We start from the raw sequence: 12,875 nt of genomic DNA, 5'->3' as shown, positions 1-12,875 counted from the left end.
GAATTCAAAATACTGGAGTATCTTCTCTCAGAGATCTCCACAAAATACAAACTCACCCTGCTGTTTCAATTTTACTATTTTATTTATACAGCCTGGTCTGAAAATGTCAGTTTCCATCAATGCCTGTGGGACTTGAGATCATTTAACCAATACAACATGAACATCAGATTTCCATCTGCTTAGAAAGTTTCCTTCAGCTTCCAGTATGAATACAGATTCTCATTTCTTAGCATCACTCTGAGCATGTGTGAGCTGACAGCCAGTTCAGGAGTTGCTTAATTTAAGAGTTTATTCTGAGTTATACTCTGGATCTTGACTACTCATTGAGAACATATTAAGAACATATTAAGAAAATCAAAAGCAGAATATGGTGGTTTTTCTCTCTTGGTTTAATATTATGTTGTAGCAGAGAGTATGTGGTGTTAAAATCTGATGCCTGTTTTGAGAGGATGAGTCAAAAGTATTTTATGTTTTGCTGAGACTCAAGTGACTTCCTTCTCAAAATAAAGACAGATAAGTAAAAAAAAAAAATGGAGATTTGTGATATGTTTTCTCCACATTTCAAGCTCCTTTGTCATCCATTGATCTGGAACTGGTCAGTTTCTTTCAAGATCTATTTGTGTCTCAGAAACTTTTTGATTAAGTCAGGAGGTCAATATTGATATTTAGCAGAACAAAAAAACTATGGATTTATCAGTAAACTAATAAAGTCCAGAAAAGTAACTTTGAAACCTCCAGTCAATTTGTTTTGAATTAAAAGACTGCAGTCTTAATTTAAGTTCCTAGTTAATTATTGTGACAGATGTGATCACTTCAGAGATGGAGTCTTATTTAAGAAAGAAAAGGACCCTAATACTTTTTTTCTGTTTCACATGCACATTTCCCACTAGATACTGGATATTTACCTCACAAAAGTTTTACAGTTGAAGTGGCTTGCTGAAAGCTAAGCACCCAACACAAATATAAGTGGTTAATTTATTTGATCTTTTGTTATATATCATTGCTAGCTACAGGATAGAAAAATCAAGAAGCAGTGAGATAAGATCCATTTCCCATTGCTTTCTTCATGTTCCTCAACCAAAATCACATTCCCAGTACCACCCACTTCTTTTTCATCCTTGACCTCAGTAACCTGTGTGTACCCCAAAACCTGAGCTTGTTCATTGTTTACCAAATCTTGAACTAGGCTAGAATTACTGCCTTATTGAAGACAGGGGTGAGACTTAGTCAATATTAAGGTGTTTATGGTTTTTGAAGAGGAACTTAGTATGTTTAGAAATTCTCTCTTGCATTTTTCTTGTCATTGAACTGTATGAGCAAGTGTCAGAATACTCAAGGCAACTATTAAAGTTACAAATGTTTAAATTAAACTTATTAAATTTAAATTAAACTTAATATATTTAATAACATATAAGCTAATTAATTTTGTTTTCTATAAATAATTTTATATAGAAACCAGAAATCTAACTATACATGCTCATACACTTATTGTGTTACTGTCAACAGACACATTTTCCAGGAGTAGAATGGGCTGCAGAATGGAGAGATTTAAATCATAAAGATGTATGAAGTGCAAATTAATATATTCTGACATTTCTCATAACATCTCCTCTCTCTTGATAAACTCAGCAGAGACACTGTGCTGTCTCCAAGAAGAGTAGAGACATGTATATTTACATAATACCCACTCCTTAATAAATTTTAAAATGTTGCTATACAAGACATCAAACAGAATATGCTGAATTTTACCTGCAAGGTTTTTGTAATCCACCAAGTCAAACACTACAATAGCTACTGCTGACCAGGTAACAATCAGAGCAACAACCAGTATCCATGCTGCTGGTGAGCTGAACGTTGTCACAAGGTCTTCTGTAAGTGATTTCTTGCCCACTTTCATGGATGATGAGGGAACGGATCCGTTCTTACCATCTATTATTGTCGTAGTTGTAGACATATGTCCTAGGCAAATAGTCAAGGAAGAGGAAATAGAATTTTAGCACCTTGGAACATAAAAACCAAGTATATAAGTGTTGTTCTGAAATCAGTCTGTAATCAGAATATGCAAAATAAATTAAAATGTTGCATTATTAAATACAATTAGCTTTCTAGGAGTTGCTCCGGAACAGTGGCCACTTTTAGTAGGTTTATTTGGGAGCAAACATGGTGAAATAGCCACAATCCGCCTTTGCGATTATAATGACATTTTTTAGTCTGCCATGATTAGCTACAGACATAGGGAAGTGATTGATGAAAGCATAAAATATTATTACTCTCCAAAGGACTGTCTTGTTACGGGCTGTAGGCCAGATTCTCAGGTGATATGATTAAGTGTACCACCAATGCCTGGAATGGAGCTAATGTGTCTATGCCACTCAAAGTTTGGCTAAAATTCTACTGTCAAGGACACATATCAGTGGCAATGAGAATGTATATACTCCATTTCATCAAAGAGAAACACAAATTATTTACATGTTCAGTATCCAAAAATTTGCAAAGAGGTTTGTAGCTAATTTTAAAATACCTTTGTTTGTAGTATTTTTCACTTAATGAAATAATCTCCCAATAAACAAGACTTATAGTGACAAAGCATATTTAATTGCAGAAAGCAGAGGTTTAGTATCAGAAAGCTGGTAGAAGGGTGAGCGTGTATCTTAGCTAAAAAAAAGCCTGACACATTAACCATTTGGTGGTAATGACACATGACCACATTTGAAAGTTCTCAAATTACTCTGCTTCATGGAAGACAGTGGTGATCTACACAATCTTGAATGGTATTTTTCAATATATGCAATAATAACAATATTCATAACTCCACAGTCAAAACCAGCAGAAGAGCGTAGTACCCCCCCCCCCTTTGTTTAGTATACAATATCTGCTCGTATGCTACTGTTAAAATATTCAAAGATGTGTTATATATAAATATATATATATATATATATATTTCCTGGTCTGGTTGATCTATCGTATACAAATATGTCATTAGAAGGCTTCTAATCCTTATGTAATGAATATTGGTTTTGTTCTTTTTTCTGTAGAAAGTGAGAAGCATGTTCTGAAGTGATACTGAAATGACCTTTATATATTTCACACACATAAATTTCTTTTGTTTGTTATGTGTGCACTTGCCTTAGCTCTACCTTTCCAGCTTGCTTCTGCACAAGCATCCTTGCAATCATCACTCCCTTCCTTCAGGTCCCAGAAAGTGGCTCTGCTACACAACAATATTGCATAAGCAGAGCAATACTGGCATATGACAAGCTTTTGTTACTTATTTTAAATTTAGTCTTATGTATAGAATGTTTATTCTGTTTATGAATAATGTCTATCTACTAGCACGGGATTCATACACTTAAAAAAATTTTGTAAACCCATCACTGCTTCCATTTATCCAAAAATAAATTTTAAACCAAGTATTTCACAGTAGGAGGAAAAATCTACTAAGGAAAAACTAGCAATAGAGACCATATTTCTAAAGCAAAATTCAAAATCAATAGCATTTTGTTATCCTACTGCACACAAAATGTAAGTTATCTGTGCATGCAACAAGTCATAAATGACACATTATGCATTTTTTCCCTAGGGGATATCAGTCAGAGTATATGTGCAAGAGAGAATGGAAAAGTATTATCTTGACAAATCTGATTAGCACCAGAGCATATCTCCAAGGAGATACTAATGATAGATATTTGCACAATTGTAAGTAATTAAAACTTCATATGTGTATATATAGATACAGACTTAAAATAATAATTCAGAGGATCATTCCTCTAGGTTTGTTCTATGTAAAAATAGTTAGTTCCTATTAAGCAGATCTAACTTTTTTCAGATTCAGATTGCTATATGCCTTCTTTGAAGAAAATAGTTTCCCAGAATTTATCAATCTGAACAATGCTTCTGAGCCAAAGCTCAGTATGCTATAATGTTATCTGTTGCATGCTTCTGGCTGCTGATGTAGGCACCTCAAATTTCCCCCTAAAAACTCAGGATGTTATACAATAAAATCACCATCTCTGCATTCATTGAAGTGGGAACGTACAGATATTGGCTCAAATTTGACTGGAAGGTTAAGAAAAATGTTGTTATATTGCTAGAGTTTCACAATGCAGGTGGTTGCCTTATGATTCAGGTGCCTAAGAAAGGTCTCCAGTGTTGCTATGGATACTTTACGATACCAGAGACATCTGCATAGGATTGGCAGGCGTCATCTACAGGACAGTAACTTCTGAACAGCCTGGAAGAACACAAACAAGATATCCTAAAACACTGAAAAGAGAAATTTGATTTTTATGTCCCTAGATACTAATATGAAGAAAATTGACGAGAGCAGTGGCTCTGAGGACTCCTGAGGTAGATGTTGTTTGCTACTCTAGAATCGCATGTGGGGGGGGATTGCAAATAGATGACATCAAAATTTGATAACACCAAGATTGTTGCCTACAACCATTTTGTTATTCTAGTACTTGTGGTGTTAACCTGATGCTTTTCTCTGCCTGTTCCTTGCTTTTCAGTGCCCAGGTGCTGTGCACATTTTGTCCAGCTCCTACCAGTGCTAACCCCCTCCCCAAACCTGCAGTCTTGCCATTTACACCTCTAGATCAGTAGAGAAAGAGAGAACCTGTACATGGGCAATGTTTCCCAGTTCATCCAGCAGCATTTCTCCATTTTCTTAAAAAAGTTAAAGTTAAGCTGCACTCCATCCCAAGAGGTCAGTGGGGTTTTGGGTGCTCAGGGAGGAATGTGAAAGACAGGAATTTCTATTGCTTTGAAATCACCTGACAGGGACTACTGAGTTTTACTTCTACAGATGACAGAGGTCTTACAGCAACAGGTTAGCATCAGATTCCTGAACATCTCCTGACATCCCTTCCATCCATATAATACACATTTTCTTTCCCAAGACAAATAATACACTTTTTCTCTCCCAAGATAAATTGCATTGTCTGTACTACCGGCCAACCAGGATCGAAGTCAGCTTATTTTAGATGGACACTGCAGTGGGCCAGGAGATTCATGAGCAGATCAGTTGTCTCCACTTTGGGAAAAGCAACATCCATCACAGGAGTGGAGGGTGCAGCTGAAGGCTGTTACAATTTCAGCCATGCAATTTTAATCCACCAACACATGCCTAAGAGCCTCCTGGCACTTCAGGTTGTGATTGCTATTGATTTTCAATGAGGATAACCTTAAAAAGTTATACATATATTTCTATAAAAAAGATTATTCCAAGGATATATACCTCTGAATTCACATCACAATTTCTCATGCACACAGAAGTGCTCCATCAGGTCACAAATGTCACCCTTACATCAACAGATTGATTTGCTAAATTCCTAACAGCTAAAACTCTGAAATACGTGATATTTCTCTAGTTTCAGAGTTGTCACTTAGGATACAACCTGAAGACCCATAAGGTCTTGTAAGTATAAATAAATCTTGACAATTGGTGACAACTTTGAGGAGAACTCTGTGTGACTTTCAGAGTCCTGAGTGAGCTTTTAGTTCTGGCAACTTAGCTAAAATATGGTTTATATTTGTAAGTTGAACTCTGCTTAAGGCATACTGAGCATAGGAGTCCATGGTTAAGGGTGGACACTTGATTTTTACAGCTCAGCAGCTATACCTTCCACTATCACAGGGAAAAAAAAAAGCTAAAAAAAAATCACAAACCAAACCATGAAATATCTATATTCCATTCAGACTCATTCAAATGTAAAATAGTAATTTTCTGTATTTATATTATTTCAGAGTTAATTTATGTAGAAGTCATCTTTCTGCCAATAGCTCAAATAATAACAATAAAGGAAAATATTTCATGTGCATGTACTTTTAAGGCTGGGCATATTAAAAGCAGAGGGCTAGTCATACTACTAAAGGAAAATGAGGTTGTTCCCTTTTAAATAATAATATTGTTGCTAAGGTAATTCAGTTGGGATGTGAGAAGCCTCAGTGCAGTCTGCTCTAAATGAGAGAGCTGTTAGATTTTGCCTTGCCTGTTCCACTCCCCTGATGAGCACTCCAATAAACAGGCTATGGAGTATTCTGGATTCAGGTCACTAATGGCTCCTGTTCGACCTATTCCACTTCACTTGGAATATTTAAATATTAATTAAGGGATCAGAAAAGAGAAAGAACTACTGTATAAATCCACACTGTATATTAAGCACTGGCTCAAGCCTTGGGCTTTAACCTGGCGACCTTCTCAATCTACCACTGTTGCATTCAGGCAGGCAGGAGTCTCAGTTTACAGTAAGGAGGGTACCACAGGGAGAAGAAGACAAGGGATTAGAACCCTTCAGTGAAGGACTGGCCAATGAATATATGATAATCTGCTGCATTTTTATAGGCCTGGCATGTCACATTTAGTGAGTCCACAGCTCTCTCAGTGATCACTCTTTCCCCATGCAGGGAAAATGCTTTCTACCACAAGACTATACCTGTGCCTGTTGTTCAGATGGTGTTTATGCCTGACTTTGGCATCCTCCTCTTGTTGTCTCCCTGCTATGGTTTCTACACCCTTGGCTAACATAAGTTGAAAGAAAAAGACAGAATTTATGCTGTGGTTAATAGCAGCTTGCAATGAAATATCAACAGCTATATTCTTTTCTAAAGTATTCTTAATGACTTTTATCCAAAATACCTTTACCTCATCATAAGCATGTAGCAAATTTCCCAGCACTTCCACAGGCACAAGGACCAGTGGGTTTTGCCTCCTTCATGCTTTTTTAATGGAACAAAATGCTGAGCAGGGAGAAAAGAGACCCTTAGAACCTGAAGCAAAGAGCCTCCACCATTTTACCCAACCAGCACCAAAGGTTGAGATTCAAAAATTGGATGATGAGTAAGAGATTGCAGAACAGCTCAGAGAAGAGCAAGAGGAGTCCAGCTGGGCAAAACCTTTCACTTTCCTCTTAATGCTGCTAAATGATGAGGTTACAGTGCATTTAAAAACACTTCCTATGGAGGATCTGTATTCCTTGTAACCTTCAACAGGTTAGGAAACCAGGCTGATCCAACATAAATCATGTTGGTAATATAAAGTCAAGAATCTTCCTAACATTGATAGGGAAGCAGATGGAAAGACAATTTAATTAGGCAAAGTCATCTTATCTTTGAAAGCTCCTCTCACCATAATCTGCAACAAATTCTGTGATTAGGGCAGTGATCTACGATTCAGAGCAGAAATGGATGTGGGGAAGTTAGTGTAGGTGTTCTGAGTATGAAGGAAGTTCTACAAGCTGTTTAACAGAAAAGATAATTTATTTAGAGTTGCAGCATAAATCTCCTTTTGAGATGGCTGACAATCAGCTAATTATTTTCTTTTTCATCATACTACATCCTCCTACACACAAGTGAAGGAATGCAAGAGAAATCATAAAAGGGAATAATATATAAAAGAAGTTCCACAGCTGATACCAGAACTTATATTCTTCTAAATTCATTGTACAGGGTGTTGAAGTATTGCTCTACAGCTTATATAAACAAAGTGCAGAATGAAAAACCTCTTAACGTATATATTGACAAACTTTACAAAATAAAAAGGTGGTCTTTCTGCAGACCAAAAGCTTAGAAAGCTGTGACTGGAACTGCCTGTGAGGAACATTTGCAAATCTATTGGTGACTGATAGTTATAAAAATGTAATATTCTTTATGAAATGTTAAAAAAAGAGTTTGAAATTATGCTGCAACCAATTCTACATAACAATAGAAGTAGAATAGAGATTATGGACTATGGAGAAGATGGTGCATGAAAATTAACTGAATGATTGAATTCAGAAAAGGCAATTATAGTTATATATGGCTGTGTGTACTTTTTAATTTCCTTTTCAGTTATTATAACTGTATTGGTCTTATATTTGATCAATAGAGAACATCTGATAATTTAAAGAAGTAAATTGTATTAATCTTTTCTATTCATGTTCCAAGAAATTATGTATAGCAATCTTTTGATCTCTTTGATTTCAATAAGAAGTTTGTAGAATAAAAGACACAGCCTATGAAGCCATTTTGTTATCTAATTCAAAGAAAATGTGTACTTCATACAATATTCAGTAACTAACACTAATAGAAGCACTGCTATTACTATATACTATGAGGTGAATACTCTCTTCTGAATGCTGAATTGTAAAGTGTAACATATATTATGGATTTTTTGAAATAGTGATTTTTTAGGGTACAGTACGCTACAATGTGCTATCTGTTTAAAAAAATGCCCAACCAAGCAAGCATACAGAGAAACACCCCCAAAATAACAAAAAGACATAAAACTGCCACCCAAAACCACAACAAAGTAAAGAATCTCTGATGAAAAGAGTTTAAGTAATACCAATTAGAAAAACTCCATAACTCCATGAACAGAAACTTACATTCCTATGATTTAAGGCCAGATGATGATAGGAACTGGAAATGAAAGGAAAAGGGACTTTTGAATACAAAGATATAATCTCTGCCTCAGGAATTTCCTTTATTTTATATGCCTAAATATAAGTATTCTGATTGGGCAGGGCTTAAGCATTTTATGCTTCAGTTTATACTTTTTCCTCAGCCAGTGACTGCGATGAAGACAAGATAATATGCCAGTGGAACCAACCATCTAACATGTAGGTTGTTCTCATGTACTTGCTGACCTTATTTTCATCAAATAATACAAAGAAAGTATAAAAATCAAAGAAAAAGCCATTTTAAAAAAATATTTTTTCAGTTATTTCTTTTCCATTGATCTTTATTTGCAATGCTAGATTTATGGAAACATGATAGTGTCACTTTAAGAACCTGCTGCTTATATTCTGCTTGCAGTCATATTTCTTCCATTGTGATATTACAAACATTTTCATTTCAAACTATTGTGAGGATTATGATGATTCTAAAAGGGAGAGAGCAATAAGAGAAAAGGAACTTCTAAGAAACGGATCTATCATATTTGTGCAAATGCCCTATATAATAAAAAGACAATATAAAATACGGGAGGATTTTTTTGCGGTGGAACAATTTTTCAAAACTTGCTGTGAACTGCTAGTGACTCTAAACAAAAGAAATATGGAAAACTTAGAAACTAAGATCCAATGTTTTTAAAGAAGTTTCTTACTCTTTTGCTCTTATATAATGCATCATATACATTTTATAAATAACTTTTTTGAAATAATTAATCACCTAAGAACAGCAGTTCTTCATCATAATGTGAGAATACCAAATAAAAATACTTTCATATATCAAATTTGCCATCTAACTACAATTATTTGAATGCATGTATATGATTTTGTTTCTTCTGAGGACAGCAGCCAACATTAAAGACTTTTTTGTTCATAAAAAAAAGGGGTTGGTTGTATCTCATGTAACATCAACAAGTTGGCATATGTGGCTAACTCCTTGCCATGCAGATTCAAACGATGGATTTGAACAATTGCTCTACAGTAAGGCATAAGAATCCCCTAAGGGCAACCTGGACTTCATGCCTACAAGAGCCTTGGTCATCGAGAGGGAAGAGCCAAGTAATAACAAGGATGGCTTGTCTAGAAAAACTCAGACTATGAGTTTTGGAAAGGGAAGTCTTCTACAGCCAGGAAATTCAATTTTCTCCAAGTGTAACTGAGAATAAAAGGTCTTCTGAAGATTTTGAAAAGGTGTAAGTATATATAACTGACAAAATGTGCCTTTACTCCAGGCAAATTTCCCTTACAGAGAAAAGGGGGAATAAAAATCTTACCAAACCCCTCCTCCACTCCATCCTCACCCACCCACCCTGAAAAAAACCCAACACCCTTGATGGTTGCAAACCTAATAGACAACATCTGTATTTTGGGTAATTGGATGGATTGGATCCTGCTGAAGAAATACTTGGACTAGCAATTATTTGTTCTGGAATAGGACAAGGTATGAACTGTAGCATTAGATAAATTACATGTAAATAAGAGGAATTCTAGTTATATGTATAGATGTCTTGAAGCAATCCGAGAACTTCAAGGAGAGGAAGTAGAAAACAGTTTCCGTCAGACCCTCATTGCATTGTATTTTAAAATAGGATCAGCAGTAAAATGTTAACTCCCTCTCAGCTGACATACTTCTAACCTTTGAATTCAGAGATGTCTGCAGAATTTAGGAGCCCACATCCAATGGAAAATTGCCACTAGACGAGTTCTAAATCACTTGGAGAGCTGAACTCCAGTGAATTGGAGTTGAATTTCTATCTTTCCTTGCATGCTTGAACTTTATAGTCCAGTAGAGCATCAGTCAATATTTCAAATTAGGAGGAAAATTTGTCTCATATACCTTTGCAAGGAAGTGTAAAAAATGCTTTCACTTCATTCCCGAATTGCTTATAAAGAAGATTATGCCAATACAACCTTTTATCTTCTGTCTCTGTGTGGTTTTTTTCCTGTGTGCATATGTATTTCAAAGAGATTTTACATTAGTGTGATTATTCTAGTATGGACACAGAGAGGATTAGTTTTTAGTTAATTGTTTAAAGATCTTCTGTGTCATTGAGCCTGCTAAATATATGACAAATTGTTTTGTGAACCTCTGTGCAATAATTCATACCTGAAATTACTTTAGAAAGAAAAGTAAGGAAAGCCCTGAGGACCAGATTTAAAAGATAGCAGGTCATATTGGGAAATTTTGTAGATCATTTTACTCACAGCTATATCACTTTCTGTAGCAATTTCTTGACAATTTAGCAGACTACAGGGGTTAACAATAATCAAAACATAATAAATGACTTCTGTACAATCAAGAGTACAGGAAATATAGCTGATAAGAACAAGAAAATGCCATTTGCTGCAGTTTAAACCAGCAGCCAAGCATCACAAAGGGACATTGAACAGCTCCCTTTCCAAAAAAGCAGTAGACTTTGCTTCTTCATGATTTTGAAATTGGATTTTTTTTTTTCTTTGAACTGACTCTCCAGTTTGATGTGTTTTTACATTTTCTTGTGGAAATGTTGAGATTTGTTCAAAAATCAAATGCTTCATTTCCAGCTTCTCAGTACATAAATAAATAACTGAATTCTGAAGGGGCTAACTTCTCAAGAGGAATTTAGGAATATAGTCAGATCATGTAGAAAGAAAATCAGAGAGACAAAAGCACAACATGAACTGAATCTTGCTACTTCTGTGAAGGACAATAAGAAATGCTTCTACAGATATATCAATAGCAAAAGAAGAGGCAAGGAAAACATTCATTCTGTACTGGACATGGGTGGGAATATAGTTATCAAAGATGAGGAAAAGGCTGAGGTATTTAACACCTTCTTTACCTCAGTTTTCAACAGAAAGACAGGTTATCCTGTTGACAGCAGGCTTCTGGAGCCTATAGAAGGTGATAAAAATCTAAACAGCCCCCCTGTAATATTGAAGGACACAGTCAGTGACCTCTTGAGCTGCTTGGACCCCCACAAGTCTATGGGACCGTATGGGATCCACCCAAGAGTGATGAGGGAGCTGGCAGAAGAGCTCGCCAAGCCTCTCTCTATCATCTACCAACAGTCCTGGCTCACGGGGGACATCCCAGACGATTGGAAGTTGGCGAATGTCACACCAATCCACAAAAAGGGACAGAAGGAGGACCCAGGAAACTACAGGCCCGTCAGCCTGACCTCAGTGCCTGGCAGGGTTATGGAACAGATCATCCTCAGTGCAATCACACAGCACCTGCAGGATGGGCAAGGGATCAGACTCAGCCAGCACGGGTTTAGGAAGGGCAGGTCCTGCCTGACCAACCTGATCTCCTTTTATGATCAGGTGACCCGTCTGGTGGATGAGGGGAAGGCTGTGGATGTGGTTTACCTGGATTTCAGCAAAGCCTTTGACACCGTCCCCCATAGCATTCTCCTGAAAAAGCTGTCAGCCCGTGGCTTGGACAGGAGCACTCTGTGCTGGGTTAGGAACTGGCTGGAGGGCCGGGCCCAGAGAGTGGTGGTGAACGGGGCTGCATCCAGTTGGCGGCCGGTCACTAGTGGTGTCCCCCAGGGATCAGTATTGGGCCCAGTTCTGTTTAATATCTTTATCGATGACTTAGACGAAGGGATTGAGTCCATCATCAGCAAATTCGCAGATGACACCAAGCTGGGAGGAAGTGTGGACCAACTCGAAGGCAGGAGGGCTCTTCAGAGGGACCTGGACAGACTAGAAAGCTGGGCCGATTCCAACGGGATGAGGTTCAACAAGGCCAAGTGCCGGGTCCTGCACTTTGGCCACAACAACCCCATGCAGCGCTACAGGCTGGGGACAGAGTGGCTGGAGAGCAGCCAGGCGGAAAGGGACCTGGGAGTCTGCATCAACAAGAAACTGAACATGAGCCAGCAGTGTGCCCAGGTGGCCAAGAAGGCCAATGGCATCCTGGCCTGTATCAAAAACAGCGTCACCAGCAGGTCCAAGGAAGTGATTCTGCCCCTGTACTCAGCACTGGTTAGGCCACACCTCGAGTACTGTGTCCAGTTCTGGGCCCCTCAGTTTAAGAAGGATGTAGAGGTCCTGGAACAGGTCCAAAGGAGGGCAACCAGGCTGGTGAAGGGACTCGAGCACAGGCCCTATGAGGAGAGGCTGAGAGAGCTGGGGCTGTTCAGCCTGAAGAAGAGGAGGCTCAGGGGAGACCTCATTGCTGTCTACAACTACCTGAAAGGAGGCTGTAGCAAGGTGGGAACTGGACTCTTTTCACAGACGACCTTCAACAAGACAAGAGGACACAGTCTTAAGTTGTGCCAGGGGAGGTTTAGGTTAGATATTAGAAAGAATTTCTTCACGGAGAGGGTGATTAGGCTATGGAATGGACTGCCCGGTGAGGTGGTAGATTCTCCGTCCCTGGAGACATTTAAAAAAAGACTGGATGTGGCACTCAGTGCCATGGTTTAGCAACTGCTCCAGTGGGTCAAGGATTGGACTAGA

At 37.7% G+C, this 12,875-nt stretch overlaps 1 protein-coding gene across 1 annotated transcript in view; it reads right to left on the bottom strand.

Moving 5' to 3' along the window:
- The window catches only part of TRDN (triadin), a 140,873-nt gene that overhangs the window by 109,624 nt on the left and 18,374 nt on the right, over window positions 1-12,875 (bottom strand). The window contains exon 2 of the mRNA XM_030447551.1: window positions 1,750-1,959. Within this exon, the coding sequence (XP_030303411.1) occupies window positions 1,750-1,959 (210 nt within the window). The remainder of the gene's footprint in view (window positions 1-1,749; window positions 1,960-12,875) is intronic.

This window comes from Calypte anna, chromosome 3, assembly GCF_003957555.1.
Source record: "Calypte anna isolate BGI_N300 chromosome 3, bCalAnn1_v1.p, whole genome shotgun sequence".
NCBI lineage: Eukaryota > Metazoa > Chordata > Aves > Apodiformes > Trochilidae > Calypte > Calypte anna.
Note: the sequence above shows the minus strand (reverse complement) of the source record. Positions and strands in the feature narration are given on the sequence as shown.